The sequence below is a fragment of the Mauremys mutica genome, chromosome 17 (genome assembly GCF_020497125.1).
Source record: "Mauremys mutica isolate MM-2020 ecotype Southern chromosome 17, ASM2049712v1, whole genome shotgun sequence".
Lineage (NCBI taxonomy): Eukaryota > Metazoa > Chordata > Testudines > Geoemydidae > Mauremys > Mauremys mutica.
This window is the reverse complement of record NC_059088.1, coordinates 1329467-1351744: the sequence shown is the minus strand read 5'-3', so window position 1 is coordinate 1351744 and position 22278 is coordinate 1329467. Positions and strand designations below refer to the sequence as shown.

At 52.1% G+C, this 22278-nt stretch overlaps 2 protein-coding genes across 3 annotated transcripts in view; both read left to right on the top strand.

The window, feature by feature from the left end:
• Nucleotides 1-7681, top strand: part of LOC123352214 (N66 matrix protein-like) — a 34761-nt gene extending 27080 nt beyond the window's left edge. For both annotated transcript variants that reach the window (XM_044992047.1, XM_044992048.1), the window contains one exon: nt 7540-7681. In XM_044992047.1, coding sequence (XP_044847982.1) covers nt 7540-7551 — 12 coding nt within the window. In that variant the 3' untranslated portion in view covers nt 7552-7681. The remainder of the gene's footprint in view (nt 1-7539) is intronic.
• Nucleotides 7682-14399: 6718 nt separating this feature from the next.
• LOC123351853 (41 kDa spicule matrix protein-like) overlaps nt 14400-22278 on the top strand; it is a 65179-nt gene continuing 57300 nt past the window's right edge. Inside the window, exons 1-2 of the mRNA XM_044991527.1 lie at nt 14400-14467; nt 15246-15393. The gene's annotated coding sequence lies outside the window, so the exon portion shown is untranslated. The remainder of the gene's footprint in view (nt 14468-15245; nt 15394-22278) is intronic.

The following is a 22278-nucleotide window of genomic DNA, read 5'->3' as shown; positions in this document are numbered from 1 at the left end:
GTGGTGGATTGAAGTCCACTACTTACCTAAGGAACTGGGTAGCTGCAGGTCTGGCTCCTAGGTGGAGGCGTGCAAGCGGCTCTGTGCAGTTCTTGCCTGCAGGTACCGCCCCCTCAGCTCCCATTGGCCAGTCCCCAGCCAATGGGAGTGCAGAGCTGGTTCTCAGGGTGGAGGCAGCGCACAGAGCCCCGTGGCCCCCCTGCCTAGAAGCCGGACCCGCTGCTGGCCACTTCTGGGGCGCAGCGCGGTGTCGGAACACGTAGGCACCAGCCTGCCTTAGCTGGGCAGCATCGCCGACAGGACTTTTAACATCCTGGGCAACGGTGCTGACGAGAGCAACCCAGTTCATTACATGCCGTGACCCAGTACCGGGTCGTGACCCAAACTTTGAAAAATGCTGCCCTAGTGGGATCATACACACTGGGAGCTGTGATTGGCTGCCAATGCTGTCAGTCTGCACCTCTGGGGTGGGGATAACAGTATCACCAAGGTCAATCATACACGTGGTTTCAGCTACACTCCTGATCCAGTAACCCAGCCACTAAACGACACTGCCCCCTACAGGGCTGCGTACAGAAGTGCCCGTTGTGCTTTTGAATCTCCTGCTAACCTAAGGGAGAATTCAGGAAAGACCCTCATGTCCGCTCAGGATGTGTCATAAGAGTCAATAAAACAGCTTCCAGCTCTTCTTTTTCTTCTAGTTTCAAAAATAGCCCAGGCCCTTTTTTTTTGTTTTTTTCAACAGAAAACAAAATCGTAATTTTTTTCATTTGCAAAAACCACTGTTGTTAAATGTTTGAGGTGCTGACTTTCTAATGTGCCAGGGGGTGCTCAACCCCCAGCTCTGCCCCAGGCCCTGCCCCCACTCCACCCCTTCCCCTAAGGCCCCACCCCCGCTCTGCCTCTTCCTGGCCTGGCTCTGCCCCACCTCTTGCTGCCCCGTTCTGCCCCCTCCCCCGAGCGTGCCCTACTCTTGCCCCCAGCACCTCCTGCCCACCGCTGCACACTGCTGGGGGCAGAGGGGAGGAGCTGGTCGGCGGGGCTCTGACTCCTCCCTGACTCCCTTTTCCAGTCTATCAATAACACAGTTTGCAAAGGGCACTGATGTAAAATGCACCCAGCTGGCTGGGGATGGTGTTAGGTAAAAAGCAAGTCCTACTCACCTCTCCAGCACCCGAGTTTGTGCGGAGTTGGTATAGGGCTCAGAAAACTGTCAGAGACCAGACAATAATTCGTTGATCAACGGGCTCACACCATCCTTAGCTTAAGAGCCAAGCTTTGGAGGAGTGTGGCAAGTTTATTAGGGGTGAGCATCAATGTTTATACACAGAAGTAAACAAAGTGATTAACAGATCATAATGGTCATGCATAATCAATCAAGATTCTACAGGATAAAACAGGTTAAAATGTAAATTAGAAAAGACAAAGGAGGATATGACTACTTATTGGGAGGGGGGAGGTGTCAGGAGTAGTTCGCAGGTCAGAGCCTTGATTAAAAGTTTCAGACAGAGACATCAAGTCTGGATTAAGTTTAAACTCATGAAAAGTTCAGACTCAACATTCCTCCATTTGTAGCTTTGGGATAATTATTTACCAAACGCTACACCCCATTTTAAGGAGCCAAGGGCCGCTTGGCAATTTCAGCCTGGGCCAACTCAAAGAGAGTAAGGCCTTTGGCTGAAGTAGGAAAAGAATAAACTGACCCACATGAGTTTATGAGGGAGGGGACACACTGGATGCAGCAACACAGTATTATAAGGATTACTATGGCCCCAACAATACCCACCAAGAGTTTTTTAACCCACCCAAATCCAGGCAGCCAATTCCATAAGGCTCCCCACCAATCATAAGGTGGCTGGTGTGTTCCATACATTGCGTTTCGGGTATTCCATTTCTCAAAGTAGGAGGTAACCCACCACCCGTTGGACCACTGTTCCCCTGGTAACGCAGAGGGGTCGTTGTGCGAACCGCAGAGGCACAATTTGGTAGTGGTGTTTTTAAAGTGCAGTGTAGTACTGCTTGAGCAGTTGTAGAAGGCAATTGTATATCCCTTAACAATTAGTTGGACACCCTCGTGATCTGAGCAGGGTTTCTTAAAAGCTGACTCTGAAGGCTTGTGGGGGATTTACATATGGGATAAGTGGGATGCACAAGGCTTGAAGCCAAGGTTTTTACTAAAGGTGGTGCCATTAAAATACATGTTGCATTTACTGGTTCCCACAAAAGTTGACCCTTTTTCTTTAACAAAACACAGTGATCCTGTCTGATTGGTTACCCTGAGATATCTGTTAATTGGCACTCCTGTTTTGTCCCATGTAAGATTGTGTTGGACTGGATCTTTTATTCTAGCCGGTGGCATCCAAGTCATATTAGCAGTGGTCAGGGGAATGGGTGTGAAGGGGAGTCCCTGTTCTGCATTTACTGGAAATTGAGTACATACCCAGCAATTACTTCTATTTCCTAAAATACGAGTTTTAACCTCGTGGGAATATCTAATAAAAGCATTATCTTTATAAGCAGAAAATAAACTAAAAAGGCATAATAAAAAACATACAGTTGTCAGAATAAAAGGTCCTCTCATTTTTTTCGAGTCAATTTAAGTCTGATGACTGAAAGAGGTAAGCTGGTCCACTGGTCAGAGGCAGTGTCCTCAGTGGTGGCAAGAGCTGCTGGTCCGTCACTGTGGTCCACTACGGCTGGCTTGACGTGGGAGTGGTGGATCCAGGATTTGCGTCCTTCCAGGAATACTGCAGTCTGGGTTGTTAAAAGAACCTGGTGGGGTCCAGTAAACCTCGGCTGGAGGGCGTCGCCACGAACGAACTTTTTGGCCCAGACGAAGTCCCCTGGTTGGAACGGGTGGATCTGTTCTTCCAGCGGCACGGTCTGGGAAAACTGTGAGGCTTTCCAAAGGGTACGGAGGCGAGCCTGTAGGGAGAGAAACTGGCACGCGGTCATATGATCCCCTCCCAATAGTGAAACATCAGCACGTGGTAGCGCCCCGCCTTTGAAAGGGGGGTGTCCATAGAGCAGTTCAAAGGGGGATAATCCCAATACACGGGTTGGGCGAGTGCGAAGGTGAAACAGGACCAAGGGAAGTACCTGAGGCCAGTTTAACCCTGTTTCCTGACAGTATTTAGCCAATGTAAGCTTAAGCTCCCTATTCATACGCTCAACTTTCCCGCTAGACTGGGGGTGGTAGGGTGTATGAAAGGAGTGTGAAATCCCCAGTCCTTGTTCTAAATGGCCAAGGACATTACCAGTAAAGTGGGGTCCGCGATCTGAATCAAGTATGAGAGGGATGCCAAAACGGGGTACAATGTCTCTAAGGAGGATCTTCGCCACTGTGGCAGCAGTACAATTAGCAGTAGGAAAAGCTTCGACCCATGAAGTCAGAGGGCAAACCAAAACAAGGAGGTGCTTTTTCCCAAAAGCCTTTGGCATATCTGCAAAGTCAATTTGAAGATGTTGAAATGGAGCAGCAGGTGGCGGTCTTCCACCCTTAATTTTGTTAAGAGGCGGAGCAGGTCCATTTCGCTGACATGTGCTGCATGCTTTCACTATTGACAGGCAGTAGGGTTGAATGCCTGGAGCATACCAAAAGCGAGCGATGGTGTCCACAAGGGCGTGTGTGCCGTAGTGACCCCCCTTATCATGGTGCCAGCGAACTGCCACGGGGTATGTGGAGCGAGGGAGGCAGGCTCGGCCATCCGGCATAAGCCAGGTCCCTTTGACCAGAGTGGCTCCGAGGCTCTCCCACGACTGTAGTTCAGCGGGTACTGGTACGGGGTAAAAGCATACTTGCTATCAGTAAAAATGGTAACGGTCTTACCAGCGGCCAACTGGCAAGCTCGGGCCAGGGCGTAGAGTTCGGCGGCTTGGGCTCCCCAGTTGCCTGGCAGTGAGGCGGCCTCTTGAATGTCCCATTCAGAGGTGACTGCATAACCGGTGAAACGCTTGCCATCAACATAGAAGGAGCTTCCGTCCGAGAAGAGGATGCAATCAGGGTTGTCCAGTGGCACGTCAAACAGGTTGTTCCTTATCTGTAAGATGCTATGAACTACTTCCACACAGTCGTGCTGATCCTGGAGGACTGGCAGGTCAGGAAGCAAGGTAGCTGGATTAAGGGGCCCACACCTTTCAAAAATTAGGTTAGTGTCTTCTAGGAGTTCGGCCTCTAGCTGCTGCTGACGATGGGCCGAAAAGACTTGGGTCGTGCCCCTACGCAGAAGGGCTAACAAGGCATGAGAGGTCCAGACCGTGGTAAAATGACCCAGGGTCAGGCTCTTTGCCTTTGTGATCAGCAGGGCAGCTGCTGCCAGAGTCCGGGTGCAGGATGGGGTTCCCTGAGCGACAGGGTCGATCTGCTGGGAGTAAAAAGCAAGCGGGAAATGGTGGGGCCCGCTCAGCTGGGTAAGGACGCCACTAGCAATTCCGCCCTTCTCGTGGACAAAAAGGTGAAAGGGTTTGCTGTAATTGGGGGGGCGGAGAGACATGGAGGAGGCCACACTGTCCTTGAGTAACTGAAAGGCTTGAATCGTGTCTGGGGACCACTGCAAAGGGTCAGGAGCAAGGTTAGCAGTCAGTCGGTGGAGCGGTTTGCTCAACTCCCCGCAGGACGGCAACCAAGGTCGACAGAAGCCAATTAATCCTAAGAAACCTCGAAGTTGTTTCTTGGTGTTTGGCAGAGGGCAGTTTTGGATAGTCTTTATGCGGGCTGGGTCCATTTGTCTCCCCTCTGGGGTTAACAGGAAGCCCAGATATCGGACCTTCTGTGAGACCCACTGAATCTTGTTAGGGTCTACCTTGTGGCCTCTGGTGTGTAGGTATAATAAAAGTGCCTTACCATCGATGCGGAGGGCGGCTTCTTTGCGGTTACCTAGTAGGATGTCATCTACGTATAGGACTAACGTGGATCCCTGCGGACTGGTGAAGCCTTCCAAGTCGTGGCGGAGGCATTGGCTGAAAATCGTGGGGCTGTCTCTGTAGCCTTGAGGAAGTCGTTGCCAGACATAACTTTGTCCCTCCCAGGTGAAGGTTGCACAGGAATGCTGAAAAAGGCTGATTTTAAGTCAATAACAGTGAACCACTCAGCATCCCAGGGGATTTGGCTGATGATAGTAGCTGGATCAGGAACTACTGCATGAAGAGGGACCACATACTGATTAATAACCCGTAGATCCTGTACAAAGCGCCAACGAATAGGGTCTCCGTCCTTTTTAGGAGGCTTTTTGACAGGCAGTATAGGGGTATTACAGGGAGTGCGCTGAGGGCGGACTAGCTTTTGTGCAATGAATCCCTCGACAATGGGGCGGATGCCTTCCCGGGCTTCCAGCGACAGGGGGTATTGGGGGACTGACGGGGGGGCTAAGGAGGGCTTCACTTGAATCCTTACTGGCTCTGCTGAAAGGAGCAGGCCAACGTCAGTGTCAGAAATTCCCCAGAGGGTTGAAGGCAAGTCAGTGAGGTCAGGGGAGAGAGAGGGGGGGGGTTTCCCAGTTACCCTGAGCTGGGGCCGAATCTCCTAACACTGTCATCAATAATCCTACCCCTTCAGGAGTGCAGGTTAAAGTAGTAGCCTCAAGCTTACAGAGTAAATCCCGGCCCATCAAAGGGATCGGACAAGCTGGGGAAAAAAGAAAACGGTGAGAAAAACATTTATCAGCATAAATAACATTTAGAGGCAAAGTGAGTCCCAGAGACTGTGGATTGCCTTCCACCCCAGTTGCAGTTTTAACCTCAGAGGATAGCCAGGGAGAGGGGGCATGATTTAAAAGAGAGAAAGTAGCTCCAGTATCAATGAGGAAACAGACAGGCAGTCCCTGGACTGAAAGGGTTAGATGAGGCTCTTTGCTGGGAGGGGAGAAAGTGAGGAAAGAGCCGGCTAAAGACATTAAGGAAATAAGACCATCACATTGTTTGCCTTCGCCCCCGGGTACCGTCATTGAGAAGGCTGAGTTCGCTGCAGCTGTTGTTGTTGCCCGTAGTTGATCCAGGCCTGAGGAACGGGCTGGGCTGGTGGTGCAGGAGTGTATTCGTCCCTGGTGTAAGTATCTGCGGATGCGACCGGACCCTCTGGGCGTCCCCAGGGGCATTCACGTTTAAAGTGACCGGGTTGTCCGCACTGAAAACAATTTCCTGGTGGCTGGGGTTGCCAGGACCCTCTTCCCCGAGCACCCTGAAATCCCCTGCCACGGCCACGGCTTCTGCCTCGAATACCACCGCGAAAAGCTAAAGCCATTAACTTATATTCTTCCTTTTTCTCTTTCTTTTTACTACTTTCCCTTTTTTTTTTTTCCATGCAAAACTCCTCCCGAGGTGTGCCCCTCCATTTCCTCCTTATCCCTCTGCAGAGATTCCAATCTGGAGTCCTGCAGATTCCCCTCTGCGCCCTGGAGAGAGTCCCCTTGCTGAGGAATAGGGGCAGGTGCAGTGGGGACCAACTGACGAGTTAAAACACGCCGTGGTTTACACCCTTCATTGAAATAACATGGAGGGGGTTCACTCTCGGAAGAATACCTGACTGCCATAATTTTTAAAGATTTCCACAGCTCTGCTGCTGTGTCCCAACAAAACCAGTAACATAACTGTCCCGGATGGTCTTTTTCGATCTGGCTCCTTACTCCTCTTAAGGCAGCCTGTTCGAAAGAGCCATACGAAGGCCACCTCATCCTCGGGTCGGCCAATACCGCGGTATACCCAGTCCAATTCCTTACACACAGTGTGTACAACTTCCTCCTAGACATTCCTGTCTGTACTGGGAGTTTCCCTTCATTCCATAACTTATTTACAATCCCCAGCGGACTCTCAAGAGGCACGCTAGTCCCTTGACCCATGGTGTCTGACAGGAGCCCTCCAACTGGCGTTTATCCTGCTGTCCAGTACACAACCCCTCAATATTGAATTGGCTGGGAGAAATCTCCCGTGGCGCCTGCCAATTCGTATATGAGTGGTCTGACCACTGGACAGAGGCACCGCACCAGAAGGAATCCCGGACGAGCCCCCAAATTGTTAGGTAAAAAGCAAGTCCTACTCACCTCTCCAGCACCCGAGTTTGTGCGGAGTTGGTATAGGGCTCAGAAAACTGTCAGAGACCAGACAATAATTCGTTGATCAACGGGCTCACACCATCCTTAGCTTAAGAGCCAAGCTTTGGAGGAGTGTGGCAAGTTTATTAGGGGTGAGCATCAATGTTTATACACAGAAGTAAACAAAGTGATTAACAGATCATAATGGTCATGCATAATCAATCAAGATTCTACAGGATAAAACAGGTTAAAATGTAAATTAGAAAAGACAAAGGAGGATATGACTACTTATTGGGAGGGGGGAGGTGTCAGGAGTAGTTCGCAGGTCAGAGCCTTGATTAAAAGTTTCAGACAGAGACATCAAGTCTGGATTAAGTTTAAACTCATGAAAAGTTCAGACTCAACATTGGGAAGGGGTGGAATTCCTTCAGGGTATGGGGGAGGGTACTTGTCTAATTCCCAGTGGGTTACTGGGACCGTAATGGCTGTTTGCCATCTCTCCCTGGCCCTGCAGACCCTGGAATGATGAATTAATAAGAGACACGCTGATGAAACCAGGTTTGCTGAACACGGCGACAATGCCATTACGCTTCCCGTGCTGCTGCCTCTCACCTCTCCTGACCAATCAAATGCCACATTAGAATCATCAATCGGACTGATTGGGACTCTAACTGATCACTGTGCTGTTCATTGATTGTGGTGTCTTTTGATGTAACAGAGGGCAAAGAGCTCTGCCCCTCTGTTGCCCTGGGGAATGCCAAGAGCTTTGCAAAAATAAAAATAAATGCAACTGCATAAAAAGCTTTTGCATTGTTTCTTTTTAAAATATTTCTCTGTAAATTAATTTTACTTCCAGACTGGAACGGGATTTGCTCCATTCTTAGGGCATGTCTACACTACAGCCCTAAGTGAACCTATGATAGTAATTACTGTGGTGGCTGATGTTCACACTACCCTCCTCCTGTCGGTGATGCGTGTCCTCACCAGCAGCGCTTCCACACACTAGAGAGGGGCAGGGTGGGAGGCTGAGAGACAAAGCTCTCAGTTCCCTGCAGCTCCTCTCCAGGAGCCCAGCTGCCTTCCTCCCGCCATGCCACCCCCATCCGCTACCCCTGGCTCCCCAGTGGGATCAGGGTCCAGCTGCCCACGGTTCTTGACTCCCTAAATGGGAAGCAGGGAGCCTCCAGGCAGCAGCCTGGCTGGGAGTGGGGGACCAGGGGTAGCCGGGCTCAAGACAGCAAACAGCTGATATAAATAACACAGTGTTTTCACAGACACTGCGTCACTCTAACTACACCAACATAAGTGCTACGCCTCTCGTGGGGTTATGATGTCGCTGTAGTAGGACACTTTCATCAGCAGGACAAGGCTGCAGTGTGGACACTGACAGAATTAGGTTGAGGTGAATGGCCTCACGTTTAGACCAGACCCAAGTGCTGTCATTTCTGTTGGGGAATTCTGAACTTTGTGCAGGTGAGGCAGGGGGAACAGGTCGTGCTCTCCAGTATCCTTCCCTCTCCCTCGGTTGGGAAGCACCGAGAAAAAATAAATAATTGAACAGCTCACAAATCCAATGGAGCAGGAAGGAAAAGGGTCTGTAAACTGAGCTCCAGAGCAACAGTTCCCAGGGCTGCGGCTGGGAGAACAAGTGGCAATTTTCCTTTCAGGGTTGATGTTCCAGCACATACTCCCCAGAGGTCTGAAGATGTCTCCCTGCACTCCATAAAACGAACCCTTTCCCGAACACTTACACTCTTTTGGCCTGAACATCACACAGGCATTCGCTCCCATCAAAACAACCCAGAAAGTGCACCTCAGTCTTGCTTCTTCAAAGGACACAAGTTATGGCACAAACTTACAAGAAGGCTTAATTTGTTCTAAATTATTTTGGGCTTCAGCCCCTTCCACTGGCTTCTCAGCCTCATCCACTCCCCCCTCTCTACGCCGGGACCAGCACTATTCATCCTTCACAGGACAAACAAAATCTTTTCAGAAAAAAAGACAGTAGGGTGGCATTTTTCAAAGGAGACTAAAGGAGTTAAAGGACCTGGCCACCTAACTTCCTTAGGCCTGTCTGAAAATCCCAGTCTAGGGCAGTAGAACAATATGTTTTGCAAAACACATGGATGCAGGGCTGCTATTTGGATCATTTCAGGACGGGCGGCTGGCGAACACTATTGGGGAAAAAAATGGTAGGTCCTTCCAGAGCCCCTCTCCTCACGCTCCTGGATTGTGACAGCACAAGCATCAGCACCCACACAACCTGTTAGGGAGCAGCTGTCACAGCTCAGATTGAGCGCCCCCTCTTGGCCACTCACCAGACTGCTGTAGGGAGACCCAGCAGCTGCCTTCCACATTTTAAGCCTCCAGAGCAGGGGTCGGCAACCTCTGGCACGTGGTTCGCCAAGGTAAGCACCCTGGCAGGCTGAGTCAGTTTGTTCATCTGCCGCGTTGGCAGGTTCGGCTGATTGCGGCTCCCCAGGGCCAATGCAAGGATGTTTCGCGACCTAGGCGCCCTCCCCCATCCCCAAGCCCCGCCCTGAGGCGCCCCCCCCCACAGCAGTCTCCCCCCTCCGCCCTGAGGCACCGCCCCTGTGGCAGCTCCCCATCCCCTACCCTCCACCCTGAGGCACCCCCCCCCACCCCAGCTCACCCCTCAGCTTAGGCGCTGCAAGCCTGGGAGGCGGGAGAAGTGAAGCAGCCACGGCGTGCTCGGGGAGGAGGCAGGGCAGGGGCGAAGAGTTCCTCTGTGTGCCTCCCCCCTCCCTTACTTGCTGCAGGCGGCCCTCCCCGCGCTCCCCTGCCCCAGCTCCCTCCGCCTAAATGCTGGCGGCTACCGGGGCGGCCAAAGATCCGGCCGCCGCGGTCGCTGCCAAAGAAAATGGCGACCCCCAAATCCTAGTGCCCTAGGCGACCGCCTAGGTCACCTAAATGGTTGCACCGGCCCTGAGGCTCCCACTGGCCGCAGTCTGCCATCCCAGCCAATGGGGGAGGTGGGAAGCCGCGGCCAGCACATCTCTCGCCCGCCTCCCCCATTGGCCTGTGATGGCGAACCGCGGCCAGTGGGAGCCGCGATTGGCCAAACCTGCTGACACAGCAGATAAACAAACTGGCCCAGCCCGCCAGGATGCTTACCCTGGCAAGCCGCGTGCCAGAGGTTGCCGACGCCTGCTCCAGAGTCTGAACAGAGCCCAGGCACTGCCTGTCTTGAGGTTCTTATGCATGCTCTTGAGGTGCTGATCCTCTATTTAGCACCCCCTGTTGAGAGTTACAATGCAGTCCAATCATCCCCCCGGCATCAGTGCTGCCCCCTCAACTTACGGTTACCCTCTCCCAGAATCCCACTCAAGACACAAGCCATACAGTTTAACTCTCGGGGGGCACGAGATAAGATGTAGCACATCACAAGGGTGATTTAAGGATTAAAACGCAGGCCTTATAGTGCAAGACTCAGGGAACTGAATATACTTTGGTTACCAAAGAGAAGGTTAAGGGGTGACTTAATGAGAACCGATAAGTACCTACAAGGGGAACAAATATTTAACGATGAGCTCTTCAATCTAGCAGAGAAAGGTATAACATGATCCAATGGCTAGAAGTTGAAACTAGACAAATTCAGATCAGAAAGAAGGCATACTTTTAACAGTGGAAGTAATTATCCATTGGAACAATTTTTCAAGGGTCATGGTGGATTCTCCATCCCAGGCAAATTTTAAATCAAGATTGGACATTTTTCTAATGTTATGTCTACACTACGAAATTAGGTCGATTTAATAGAAGTCGATTTTTTAGAAATAGATTTGATACAGTCGATTAGGTGTATCCCCACTAGGCACATTAAGTTGGCGGTGTGCATCCACAGTACCCAGGCTAGTGTCAAGTTTCAGAGCATTGCACTGTGGTAGCTATCCCACAGTTCCCGCAGTCTCCGCCGCCCATTGGAATTCTGGGTTGAGCTCCCAATGCCTGATGGAGCAAAAACATTGCCATGGGTGGTTCTGGTACATGTCATCAGGCCTCCCCTCCCTCCGTGAAAGCAAGGGCAAAAAAGCGTTTCTTGCCTTTTTTCCTTGGTTACCCATGCAGATGACATACCACGGCAAGCATGGAGCCTGCTCAGCTCACTGTCACCATATGTCTCCTGGGTGCTGCTGGCAGATGCGGTACTGCAGTGCTACACAGCAGCATCCCCTTGCCTTGCCTTGCGGATGGCAGATGGTACAATACGACTGCTAGCCGTCGTCATCGTCCCATGGGTGCTTCTGGCCGACCTCAGCTAGGTTGGTTGGGGGCGCCTGGGCAGACATGGGTGCTCCTGGCCAGCCTCAGTGAGATCGGTCGGGGGTGCCTGGACAAAAATGGGAATGACTCCAGGTCATTCTCGTCTTCAAGTTTCGTCTAATGGAGATTCAGTTCTGCCTGGAATATCATGCCAGCTGGAGGCTTCTGCCTCAGGCTGCTCTCCCAGTCGGCAGCACCACGCGGTTGCACCTATCCCAGCCTACCCCTTGCTCCCATGGCTCATGAAGCCTGGACAGTAGTAAGGAGCAGTTCAACTATAGGCTGAGCAAGTGCAGAATGGTGGTAGAATGTGCCTTTGGACGTTTAAAAGCTCGCTGGTGCAATTTACTGACTCGGTTAGACCTCAGCGAAACCAATATTCCCATTGTTATTACTGCTTGCTGTGTGCTCCACAATATCTGTGAAAGTACGGGGGAGACGTTTATGGCTGGATGGGAGGTTGAGGCAAATTGCCTGGCTGCTGATTACGCACAGCCAGACACCAGGGCGGTTAGAAGAGCACAGCAGGGTGTGCTGTGCATCAGAGAAGCTTTGAAAAGCAGTTTCATGACTGGCCAGGCTACGGTGTGAAAGTTCTGTTTGTTTCTCCTTGATGAAAACCTGCCTCCTTGGCTCACTCTACTTCCCTGTAAGCCAACTGCCCTCCCCTCCCCGCTTTGATCTCCACTTGCAGAGGCAATAAAGTCACTGTTGTTTCAAATTCATGCATTCTTTATTAATTAGTCACACAAATCAGGGGATAACTGCCAAGGTAGCCCGAGAGGGGTGGGGGAGGAGGGAAGCACAGGGGTGGGGTAGTTGTAGGGGCATCCCCTAGAATAGCATGCAGCTCATCATAGAAGCGGCATGTCTGGGGCTCTGACCCAGAGCAGCTGTTTGCCTCTCTGGTTCTTTGGTAGGCTTCATGCGGCACTGCTACGGGTCCCTATTATAACTTCTGTCCTTCATACCCTTGGCGATTTTTTCAACTATTCCGGCATTTTGTCTTTTGGAATGGAATTCAGATAGCTCGGATTCATCTCCCCATACAGCGATCAGATGCAGTACCTCCCGTTTGGTCCATACTGGAGCTCTTTTGCGATTCTGGGACTCCATGGTCATCTGTGCTGATGAGCTCTGCATGGTCACCTGTGCTGATCAGCTCGCTACGCTGGCCAAACAGAAAATGAAATTCAAAAGTTCGTGGGGCTTTTCCTGTCTACCTGGCCAGTGCATCTGAGTTGAGAGTGCTGTCCAGAACAGTCACAATGGAGCACTCTGGGATAGCTCCCGGAGGCCAATACTGTTGAATTGCATCCATGCTACCCCAAATTCGACCCTGCAGGGTTGATTTCAGCGCTAATCCCCTCATCGGGGAGGAGTACAGAAATTGATTTTAAGAGCCCTCTAAGTCAACAAAAATGGCTTCGTTGTGTGAACGGGTGCAGGGTTAAATTGATCTAATGCTGCTAAATTCGACCTAAACTTGTAGTGTAGACCAGGGCTAAGAGAATTTGGTAATTATTTTGGGGGAGTTTTATGGCATGGGCTATATAGGTGATCAAACTAGATGATTGGAATTGTCCGTTCTGACTGTATGTATAAGGCATGAATAACACAGACAGACTTGTCATAGGATTCTAACACACTACTGCCCTTTACTTAAGCAGGAAAAATACACTAATACCCACCGACGAAGTGGGTATTCACCCACGAAAGCTCATGCTCCCAAACGTCTGTTAGTCTATAAGGTGCCACAAGACTCTTTGCTGCTTTTATTGCCCTTTACTTAAGCAGGAAAAATACACAGAGCAAACAGATCATATAGAAAACCTCCAACATCCTGAACACAATGGCCTCACTCTGGCGCTCCCCTCTGTGGGAGTCCTTTGGGGACCATCTGTGTTCAGCTAGGCAGAGTTGTCCCTGCCTCATCAGGCTTCTGCAGCAGCCCCCCTTGGTTTGAGCTGGTAACAATGGCCAAAGACCCCAAACGGATCAGCTCCTGCCTTCCATTCCCCCTGTCAGGTGACTCCTGGATCTGCTTCATCGAGTGGCAGGTGAGCACTCCCCTGACAAACTGGTTCTCCTAGCTGGGAGCCAGTCCACTCTCTAGGATGTTTGTGTTTGAATACAGGCCAATCCCAATTTAACAACACCCTAGGCTGGGGCAGTGATACTCAGACTGAGGCTCAAGAGCTGCAAGTGGCTCTTTAATGTGTCTCCTGCAGCTCTTTGCAGCGCATGATATTAAAACACTGTGATCTAATTATTAACCAGTCAGGATGATTTTACTGTGTTATTAACCAATTAAGTTAAGTTATTAACTTATTTGCTGCGAGAATAACATATATATGTAAACTACAGTAACTCCTCACTTAACGTCCTCTCGGTTAACATTGTTTCGTGGCTGATCAATTAGAGAACATGCTGGCTTAAAGTTGCACAATGCTCCCTTCTAACATTTTCGGCAGCGGCCTGCTTTCTCCATCGCTTGCAGAAAGAGCAGCCCGTTGGCGCTAGCTGGTGGGGGCTTGGAACCAGGGTGGACCGGCAGCCCCCCATCAGCTCCCCTACAGTCCCCCTGCGGCAGCCACCCAGCAGGCTGTCTATTGTTGGGCAGTTCAGCTGCCCCACCCAGTCCCACTGCCCCTCACACTGCAGGAGGGGGCCCCTCAACCCCAAGGTTCAGAGGGGACCGTGACCCCTCCCCATGAGGGGAACAGGGCCATAGGGGCAAGACCCACCAATTCTGGGGGAGGGGCCGTGCCCCACTGTCCAGTGGTTGTCTCCCTCCTTTGCCCCCCACCCCACTCCCTGTGTGGAGAGGAAGAGGGGGAGGGAGCTGCTCCCTTGTCCCCAGCCCTCAGGCTGTGAGGGGGCAGCAGAAAGGGGCTGTTCCAGCGCCCCTCCCCCACTGATGATGCCTCCAGGCTGGAGGGGGGTGCTGTTCCAAAACCCCTCCCCCTGCTGTTACTGAGGGTGGCCGCTTCTGGCTGTTGGCGCCTCGCGCTGTCTCCGCCCCACCCCCGCCTGTGCGCGCGCGCGCGCGCGCGGTGCCTCCCCCTCCCTTCTACTCCCGCTGCCGGCAGCGCGAGCCAGCCTTGCCGCGCACACGCAGCGCGCGCTGCTGCCTCGCGCTGGGGCCGGGGTGGCCGAGGGTGAGACACAGTGGGCGCGCGGGCCGGAGGGTCGCTGCTTCGCTCCTCCCTAGGGTGACCAGATGTCCCGATTTTATAGGGACAGTCCCGATTTTGGGTTATTTTTCTTATATAGACTCCTATTACCCCCCACCCCCGTCCCGATTTTCCACCCTTGCTGTCTGGTCACCCTACTCCTCCCCCTCCTGTGGGGGGGCTCTTGAGGGGTCACACTGGGGGACTGTGAGGGGTTATGGGGGGGCTCCTGAGGGGGTCACATTGGGGGGCTGTGAGGGGGATTATGGGGGGGCTCCTGAGGGGGTCACATTGGGGGGCTGTGAGAGGAGTTATGGGGGGCTCCTGAGGGGGTCCCATTGGGGGGCTGTGAGGGAGGGTTATGGGGGGCTCCTGCGGGGTCACATTGGGCTGTGAGGGAGGGTTAAGGGGGGCACCTGAGGGGGTCACATTGGGGGGGCTGTGAGGGAGGGTTAAGGGGGGCTCCTGCAGGGTCACATTGGGGGGCTGTGAGAGGAGTTATGGGGGGCTCCTGCGGGGTCACATTGTGGGGATGTGAGGGGTTATGGGGTGCTCCTGAGGGGGTCACATTGGGGGTCTGTCAGGGGGATTATGGGGGGCTCCTGAGGGGTCACATTGCAGGGCTGTGAGGGGGGTTATGGGGGGCTCCTGAGGGGGTCACATTGGGGGTCTGTCAGGGGGGTTATGGGGGGCTCCTGAGGGGTCACATTGTGGGGCTGTGAGGGGGGTTATGCGGCTCCTGGTTTGCTTTGTTTTGAAACAGGATCTGGACAGAAACAAGTAAATCCAGGGCTTATCCTTGCAGGTTGAAGCATTGAGGTGGGAAACACTGATCCTTCTTGTGAAAGGCTTGCTGCTGTTTGTCTGCTAATCCTCAACTCGTTAGCAGGTGTTCATCATGCTTGGACAAGGTAAGAGGGTTCTGCTGACTCTATGCTTTCCAACCCTCCAGGACTGGGCTGGAGTCTCCAGGGATTAAATCTTAATTTTTAATGAAAGATTTTGTCATGTGATTAAATCTTCAGGAATATGTCCACCCAAAATTGCCATCCCTAGCTGACTCCCTGAACCAGGTGGCACATTATCCCACCTGCATATAAGGGAGGTGGGAATAGCTCACTGATGAGCTAGAGCAGAGAAAATCTAGGGCATGAGATGAGCAGCCTTGAGGGGATGAGCCTGGAAAGCAGTCAGATGTGGGAGGAAGACAAGGGTTTTAAAGAGCTCAGGATTATTGTTTATATTCTGATCTGCGTTACAGCAACATGTAGAGGCCCCAGCCCTGATCAGAGTCCCACTGCTCTGGTCTGCACAGCCACACAGAGATAGTGCCTGCCCCAGAGGGTTTACAGTCTTAATAGACAAAGGAAGGCTTGTTATCCACATATTACAGGTAGGGAAACTGAGCCACAGAGAGAGTAAATGATTTGTCCAAAGTCACACAATGAGTTTGTGGCAGAGCTGGGTGTAAAACTCGTGTTTCCTGAATCTCTGTCCAGCACCTGAATCACAAGCCATCCAGTATCCCCGTCACAAAGACACAGACCCCCTTGCAACTGCATTTATTTATTTATTTTTCTCTGAAGCCCTTATCATGGTGACACCTGTCCTGATTGGTCTGTGTCTCAGTGAGAGGTCATGGCAAAGGCCCAGCCCAGCCCTGAGCAGGGGGGGAAGACTCTTGCGGAGCCCAGACTGGTGCGCAGGGAGGAGGCTGGGGGGATTTCTGCTGCTCCCAGTGATGAGTATTCCCGTATCTGAGATGTGCCAGATAGAGCCCAATCCTGCCCCTGTGTCCAAATCTCTGGTGGTTGGAGAGGGCTTGTTATGCTTATAAGAAGCACACAGGATCTTTTTCAGGGGAAAAGGCAATAGGCACCGTTTATTAAAGATACAACAATTAGTATATGCATTCAGTTACACCACATACACACACACACTGTTCCACCAGTCACTGTTATAGTTACCAGTCCAGATCAGTGTAATGGCCAGCTAGGTTGATCACAGGTAGGGAGGAGCCAGATTCCGTTGGATCATGACACGATGCTCCTGGGAAGTCTTGGAAGGACAAACCCAAAGTTTTGTGGCAAGGCCTCCTGTTTATATAGTGATTTTCCTTCATTGGGACCAATGAGTTTTGCACCATCATGCTGTAATCAATTGTTGTTTAACGAGTGCTTCTTTTCTTAAATTGTCCTTTTCATCCTTTATCTTGTTCCTTCATCGTGTTTCTTAGGGAGTTACCCCATGCTAGTTTTGATCATAGATATTTTGTGCCCATTGATAGGTGCCTGTTTCATCTTTAGCATAAACCAGGCCTTAGATATACTGTGCTGAGGGAGGCCAGGCCTGAGGGCCCTAAGAGTTTCGTGTGCTGGGTTCAGATACTCAATAAACCTCCTGTTTTACGCTGGCTGAGAGTCGCTCCGGGCTAGAGAACAGGGTGGCATTATTCTCTCTGGGGTCCAGAGCGAGGGGACTCCCTGAGCGGGCCCACGGCGAGAGACAGGAGTGCTAAGGCTCAGAGAGGTGCAGTTCCAGGAGGCAGAGGGACTTAACCCCCAAGAGAGAGTGGACCCCCGAGAAGGGATGTTCCCCCCCAGAGACCAGACGCAGCCAAGAGTGAGCACGACCTGGGAGTCTATGCAGAGGGACCCTCACTTTGCAGTCAGGCCTGGCTCACTGCCCCAGTGTGGCCCTAGGGGGTGCTGTGCTGCAGGGAACGGGGTGGGGGCTCTGCATTGGCAGTCAGGGCTGGCCCTGATGCCCTAGTGCTCTGCTAGGGGGCGCTGTGCTGTGTGCTGCAGGAGGCTTTGTTGGGGGTCTCCTCTGGCAGTCAGGGCTGGCCCTAATACCCCAGTGCGGTGCTAGGGGGTGCTGTGGTGCTGGGAGCGGGTCAGGTACATCCCCACAGGGAATGGGTGACAAGCACATTGCACGTGAGAATAAAGATGCAATTTCAGAGCCCCTGGCATTAGGGAGCAGGTGGGGGGTTGCAGGAAGCCTGAAAACTGAGGTGGTCACCCATGGAGCAGGGGTGCAATGCGTGCACCCTGCAAAAACAACACAGTGTGCAACCCTCTACTAGTCCTCTAAACAGAATAACCCCCAACCTTCCTTCCCTGTCAAATGAAATAGCTGGCTTCAAGACTAAGCTTGAGGAGTTTATGGAAGGGGTGGTATGATGGGATAGCCTAATTTTGGCAATTAATTGATCTTTGATTATTAGCGGTAAATATACCCAGTAGCCTGTGATGGGACACTAGATAGTGTGGGATCTTAGTTACTACAGAGAACTGTATGGTGAGTCTTGCCCACATGCTCAGGGTTTAGCTGATCACCATATTTGGGGTAGGGAAGGAATTTTCCTCCAGGGAAGACTGGCAGAGGCCCTGGAGGTTTTTCGCCTTCTTCTCCAGTGTGGGGCACAGGTCACTTGCTGAAGGATTCTCTGCACCTTGAAGTCTTTAAACCACGAGTTGAGGACTTCAGTAACTCAGACATAGGTTAGGGATTTGTTACAGGAGTGGGTGGGTGAGATTCTGTGGCCTGCGTTGTGCAAGAGGTCAGACTAGATGACCATAATGGTCTCTTCTGACCTTAAAGCCTATGAGAAGGGAGAAGGGGCTTGGCTGGCTCAGGGAATGGGACACAAGGCTGCTCGCATCTAGGGGGCACCGTCTCTGAACCAGCTGGCTCCGGGGCAGGGACTGGGACAGGGGAATTTTTGCAATTTCAGGATCTTTGCAAGTTAAGCTGTGAGCATCCAGGAAAACTGGCTACTGGTGAAAATGACGGGGCTGCACTAACACTCCTGACCACCAGGGGGTGATGTGGCACTGCAGATGGCTGGGCAGTCCAGAGCTGCCAGCACAGGGCTGTTCCTGTGGGTGGTGTGCACTGATCATACTGGGAGGTGATAGTGATGCTGGTTATTGATCTTTGCAGGAAGTCAAAGCAGAGAAGAAGCAGCGCCTCTTCTACAGTCCTTGTAGTGGGAAGCAGGGGGGTCAGGTGGGTTATTGCGGAGGGAAGGGGGGGCTGGGAGTCAAGACTCCTGGGTTCTTTCCCCGCCTCTGGGAGGGCAGTGGGGTATAGGGCATAGAACAAGGGTGACTGGGACTCTTCCATTGAGAGGCGTTATCTCAAGCAAATTTCTTAAGCTCTCTGTACTTGCAGTCAGTGGCCTTGTGAGAGGGGCCTTCATTTTGCAGTCAGTGCCGGCCCACTGCACCAGTGTGGCACTAGGGGGCACTGTGCTGCAGGGGCGGGGCAGGTTGGGGTGGGAGATCTCCCCTGACAGGCAGGGCTGGCTCCAATGCCCCAGTGCGGTACTAGGGGGCGCTGTGGTGCAGGGAGTGGGGTCGGGCACAGCCCCACAGGGAATGGGTGACAAGCGCATGGCACGTGAGAGTAAAGACACAAACTCCACGTCCAGGCAGACACTTTATTGGGGTTGAGCAGGAGGGTTAGCGTCCCCCCGAACCCAGTCACTCGGTGCCAGGCAATTTCGGCCCCAGGCTGGCTTGGATCTGCTCCTGGGCAAGGCTGGGGAGTTTCACGGCGCCCGCAGGGTGACCAGCAAAGGGGGTCATGTGGAGCAGCAGAACCCAAAGCCACGGTTCCCAGGACAGCAGTTATAGCAGAAGCGACAAACGAAATCCTGAGCTTTCTGGAAGAGATGGAAAGACTAGAGTGAGGCCTGCCCTTAACTGACCCCCCAACTACCTTCTCCCAAGCCGCTTTCCCCTCTGAGAGCTGGGAACACAACCCAGGAGTCCTGGCTCCCAGCCCTGCTGCGCTAACCACTAGACCCCACTCCCCTCCTCTCCCAGATTTTTCCCAAACTATTATTCCCATGTGGTGTTTGAGGCACCTTTTGATCTGGGAGGGGAGTGGTATCTAGTGGTTAGATCAAGAGTTGGGGGAAGCATGACTCCTGGGTTCTATTCCTGATTCCCAGCAATGAGTGAGTACTAAAGGGTTATGTTCTCTGCAGGATGTCAGAGTTCATGGATGGACCACCACTGCCCTCTGCTGGGCAGGAGAGATGCTTATTGGTGGGATATTATTGAGGTTAACCCATTCGACAGTGTCGGTGTTAAACCGTGGAACTCATTGCCACAGGATATGTTGGAGTTGGGACTCCCTACCACAGGGTTTCCTGGGGTTAGCCTGTGGGACTCCCTACCACTGGATATTAATTCAGTCAATGTAGGGGACATTTTAGGCGTAAATCTGTTGAACTTCCTGCCACAGGATTTTACTGGGGTTAGCTCACAGCATCCAGCATAGCCCTCCCCTCCCCCCATCAGTCCCAGAAGTGACACAAGCGAAGCCACCTCCCGCTACTCACCGCCTCTCTCTTCACTATCACTTTGGACTCGGCTTGTCCTTCCTCCGAGTTCTGGGACTCCAAGACCTGTCAGAATGAGAGAGCAGGGAATCACTTCTGCCCCACATGTTTGTTTGACCAGCAGTCGCGGCTCCGGAGGGATCATGGGAAATCTAATGCCCATCTCTAAAGCAAGTCCTGAGAGGACTGCTGGGCTCTGTCCCCAGCTCTGGCAGGAGAGCGGGGTCTAGTGGTCAGAGTAGGGGTGCTGGAAGTCAGGACTCCTGGGCTGTATCCCTGGCTCTGGGAGGAGAGGGAAATCCACTGCATTAGAGCAGCGGAGGGAGAGGAGGGCAGGGGTGGGGTGGGGTCTGAGAGGCAGGACTGCTGAATTCCCACCTCTGCTGCTGCCTTATTGTGTGACCAGGAGAAACTCACTTCCTCAGGCAGTGCCTCAGTTTCACTTCTTACCCATTACTGCATTGGAATATCTTTGGGGCAGGGGCAGCCTCTCGCTGTGTGTCTGGGCATCACCTGGCACACCAGGAATGGAACAGGGTCCCCCACTCACCCCAGCCAGGGACGCTCCATGGATTCCCTCAGTGGAAAGGAGGGACACGAACAGGAGCAGGACAGCCAGCATCTGGACTCTCATCTTCTCTAGGGGTTGGGTCTTCTCCGCGAACAGCTGAGTGGAGCTGGGAGCTACAGGGGCCTGCATTTATTCACTAGCTCAGAGCCCTCTTGGCCAGAAGAGTTTGTGATTGGCAGGGGAGGAGAGATTCCAGTAAGAACAGGGCTGAACGAATAGCTGTTTACCTACGATTCACGTCCTTATGGGTAAAGACTCTTGTGGTTACAAAATATGGGAGGTTTTTACCAAAATGCTTCCATCTCTAGCCAGGTGACAACACTCTCCTGCCAGTCAGTCCTGATTCTCAGCCCCCTGCTCTGACCTGCTCGACCCCCCAAAAGGGGGGAGGAGAGAGTAGAACGAGGGTTGCCAATTTTGGTTGAACATATTCCTGGAGGTTTCATCACATGACATAATCTTTCATTAAAGCTTAATCTTCAATTCCAGGAGACATCCTGGAGGATTGGGATCCCTAGAAAACCCAGGAGTCCTGGCTCCCAATCCCCCTGCTCTGACCCATTACACCCCACTTTCCTCCCAGACCTGGTGCTGGAACTGAGATGACTTCACTCCAATTCCCTTTAACACCCTTTCACACCACTCCACAATCTGACCGTCTAGTTTGGAGGACACAGGCCAATATTTTCAGACTTTGGCCAGAGATTTTGACTGACTCCATGTTCAGCTGGATCAGCTTGGAAAAGATTCCTGGAGTTGCTGCTCTCCCAGACTCCAGGGCTGTGGGGACTTGTCATTAGCTATATTACAGAGGTGCCCGGATAGACCCCAACAGATCAGAGTCACGTTGGGCTGGGTGCTGCCCAGACACAGCGTGAGACAATCCCTGCCCCAGCTGAGGAACCTTTTTGAAGCAAACAAATTCACCTCATTTCAGGTCATTCCAAAATTTCTCTTTGAAATGTCCATTGGACTTGCGTTTTCTCTTTTGTGTATATTTTCCCCGTTTGTTTTATTTCAGCTCTGTTGGCTATTTCAGATCATGCCACTAGCAACGGGGCCTAATGTGCACTAGACTCCGAGATTCCAAGGCAGAAGGGACCATTGTGATCATCTCGTCTGACGTCCTGTGTCACACGGGCCTGGGAACAGCCCCCAAATAATCCCTAGAGCAGCTTTTTTAGAAAGACGTCCCATCTCCAACCCCCTTGGTAAGATATTCCAGTGATTCATTATCCTCACTATTAAAACTCCACCCCTTTCCCATCTGAATGTATCTAGCTTCGTCTTCCAGCCACTGGATCATGTTAGACCTTTCTCTGAGAGATTGAAGAGCTCATTATCAAACATGTAATTCTTCCAATACTCCTCCGAAACCACAACAGGTGCTTATAAATGACGACTCCGAGCATGTAACTATGTGACAGAACAGAGCACGGGACGGATTCCATTCTGATAACATGACACAGTAGCTGAACTAGTCCATCCCTTTTACTTGATTTTGTTCATAAAATCTGTCAGAGCAGCTGCTGCTCAGTGCTGATCGAACACCCAGCCTCTCCTGTCACTTGGAGCGGCCGCACTCTGTTCTCAGCGCGCTAGCTCGCTCAGCGCTCAGGTGGGGACGGCTCTCTGAGCCGGGAACCACTCAGATAACATCAGGGTTGGAAGGGACCTCAGGAGGTCACCTAGGAGAACCCCTGCTCAAAGCAGGACCAACCCCAACTAAATCATCCAAGCCAGGGCTTTGTCAAGCTGGGCCTTAAAAGATCTAAGGATGGAGATTCCACCACCTCCCTAGGTAACCCATTCCAGTGCTTCACCACCCTCCTAGGGAAAAAGTTTCTCCTAATATCCAACCTAAACCTC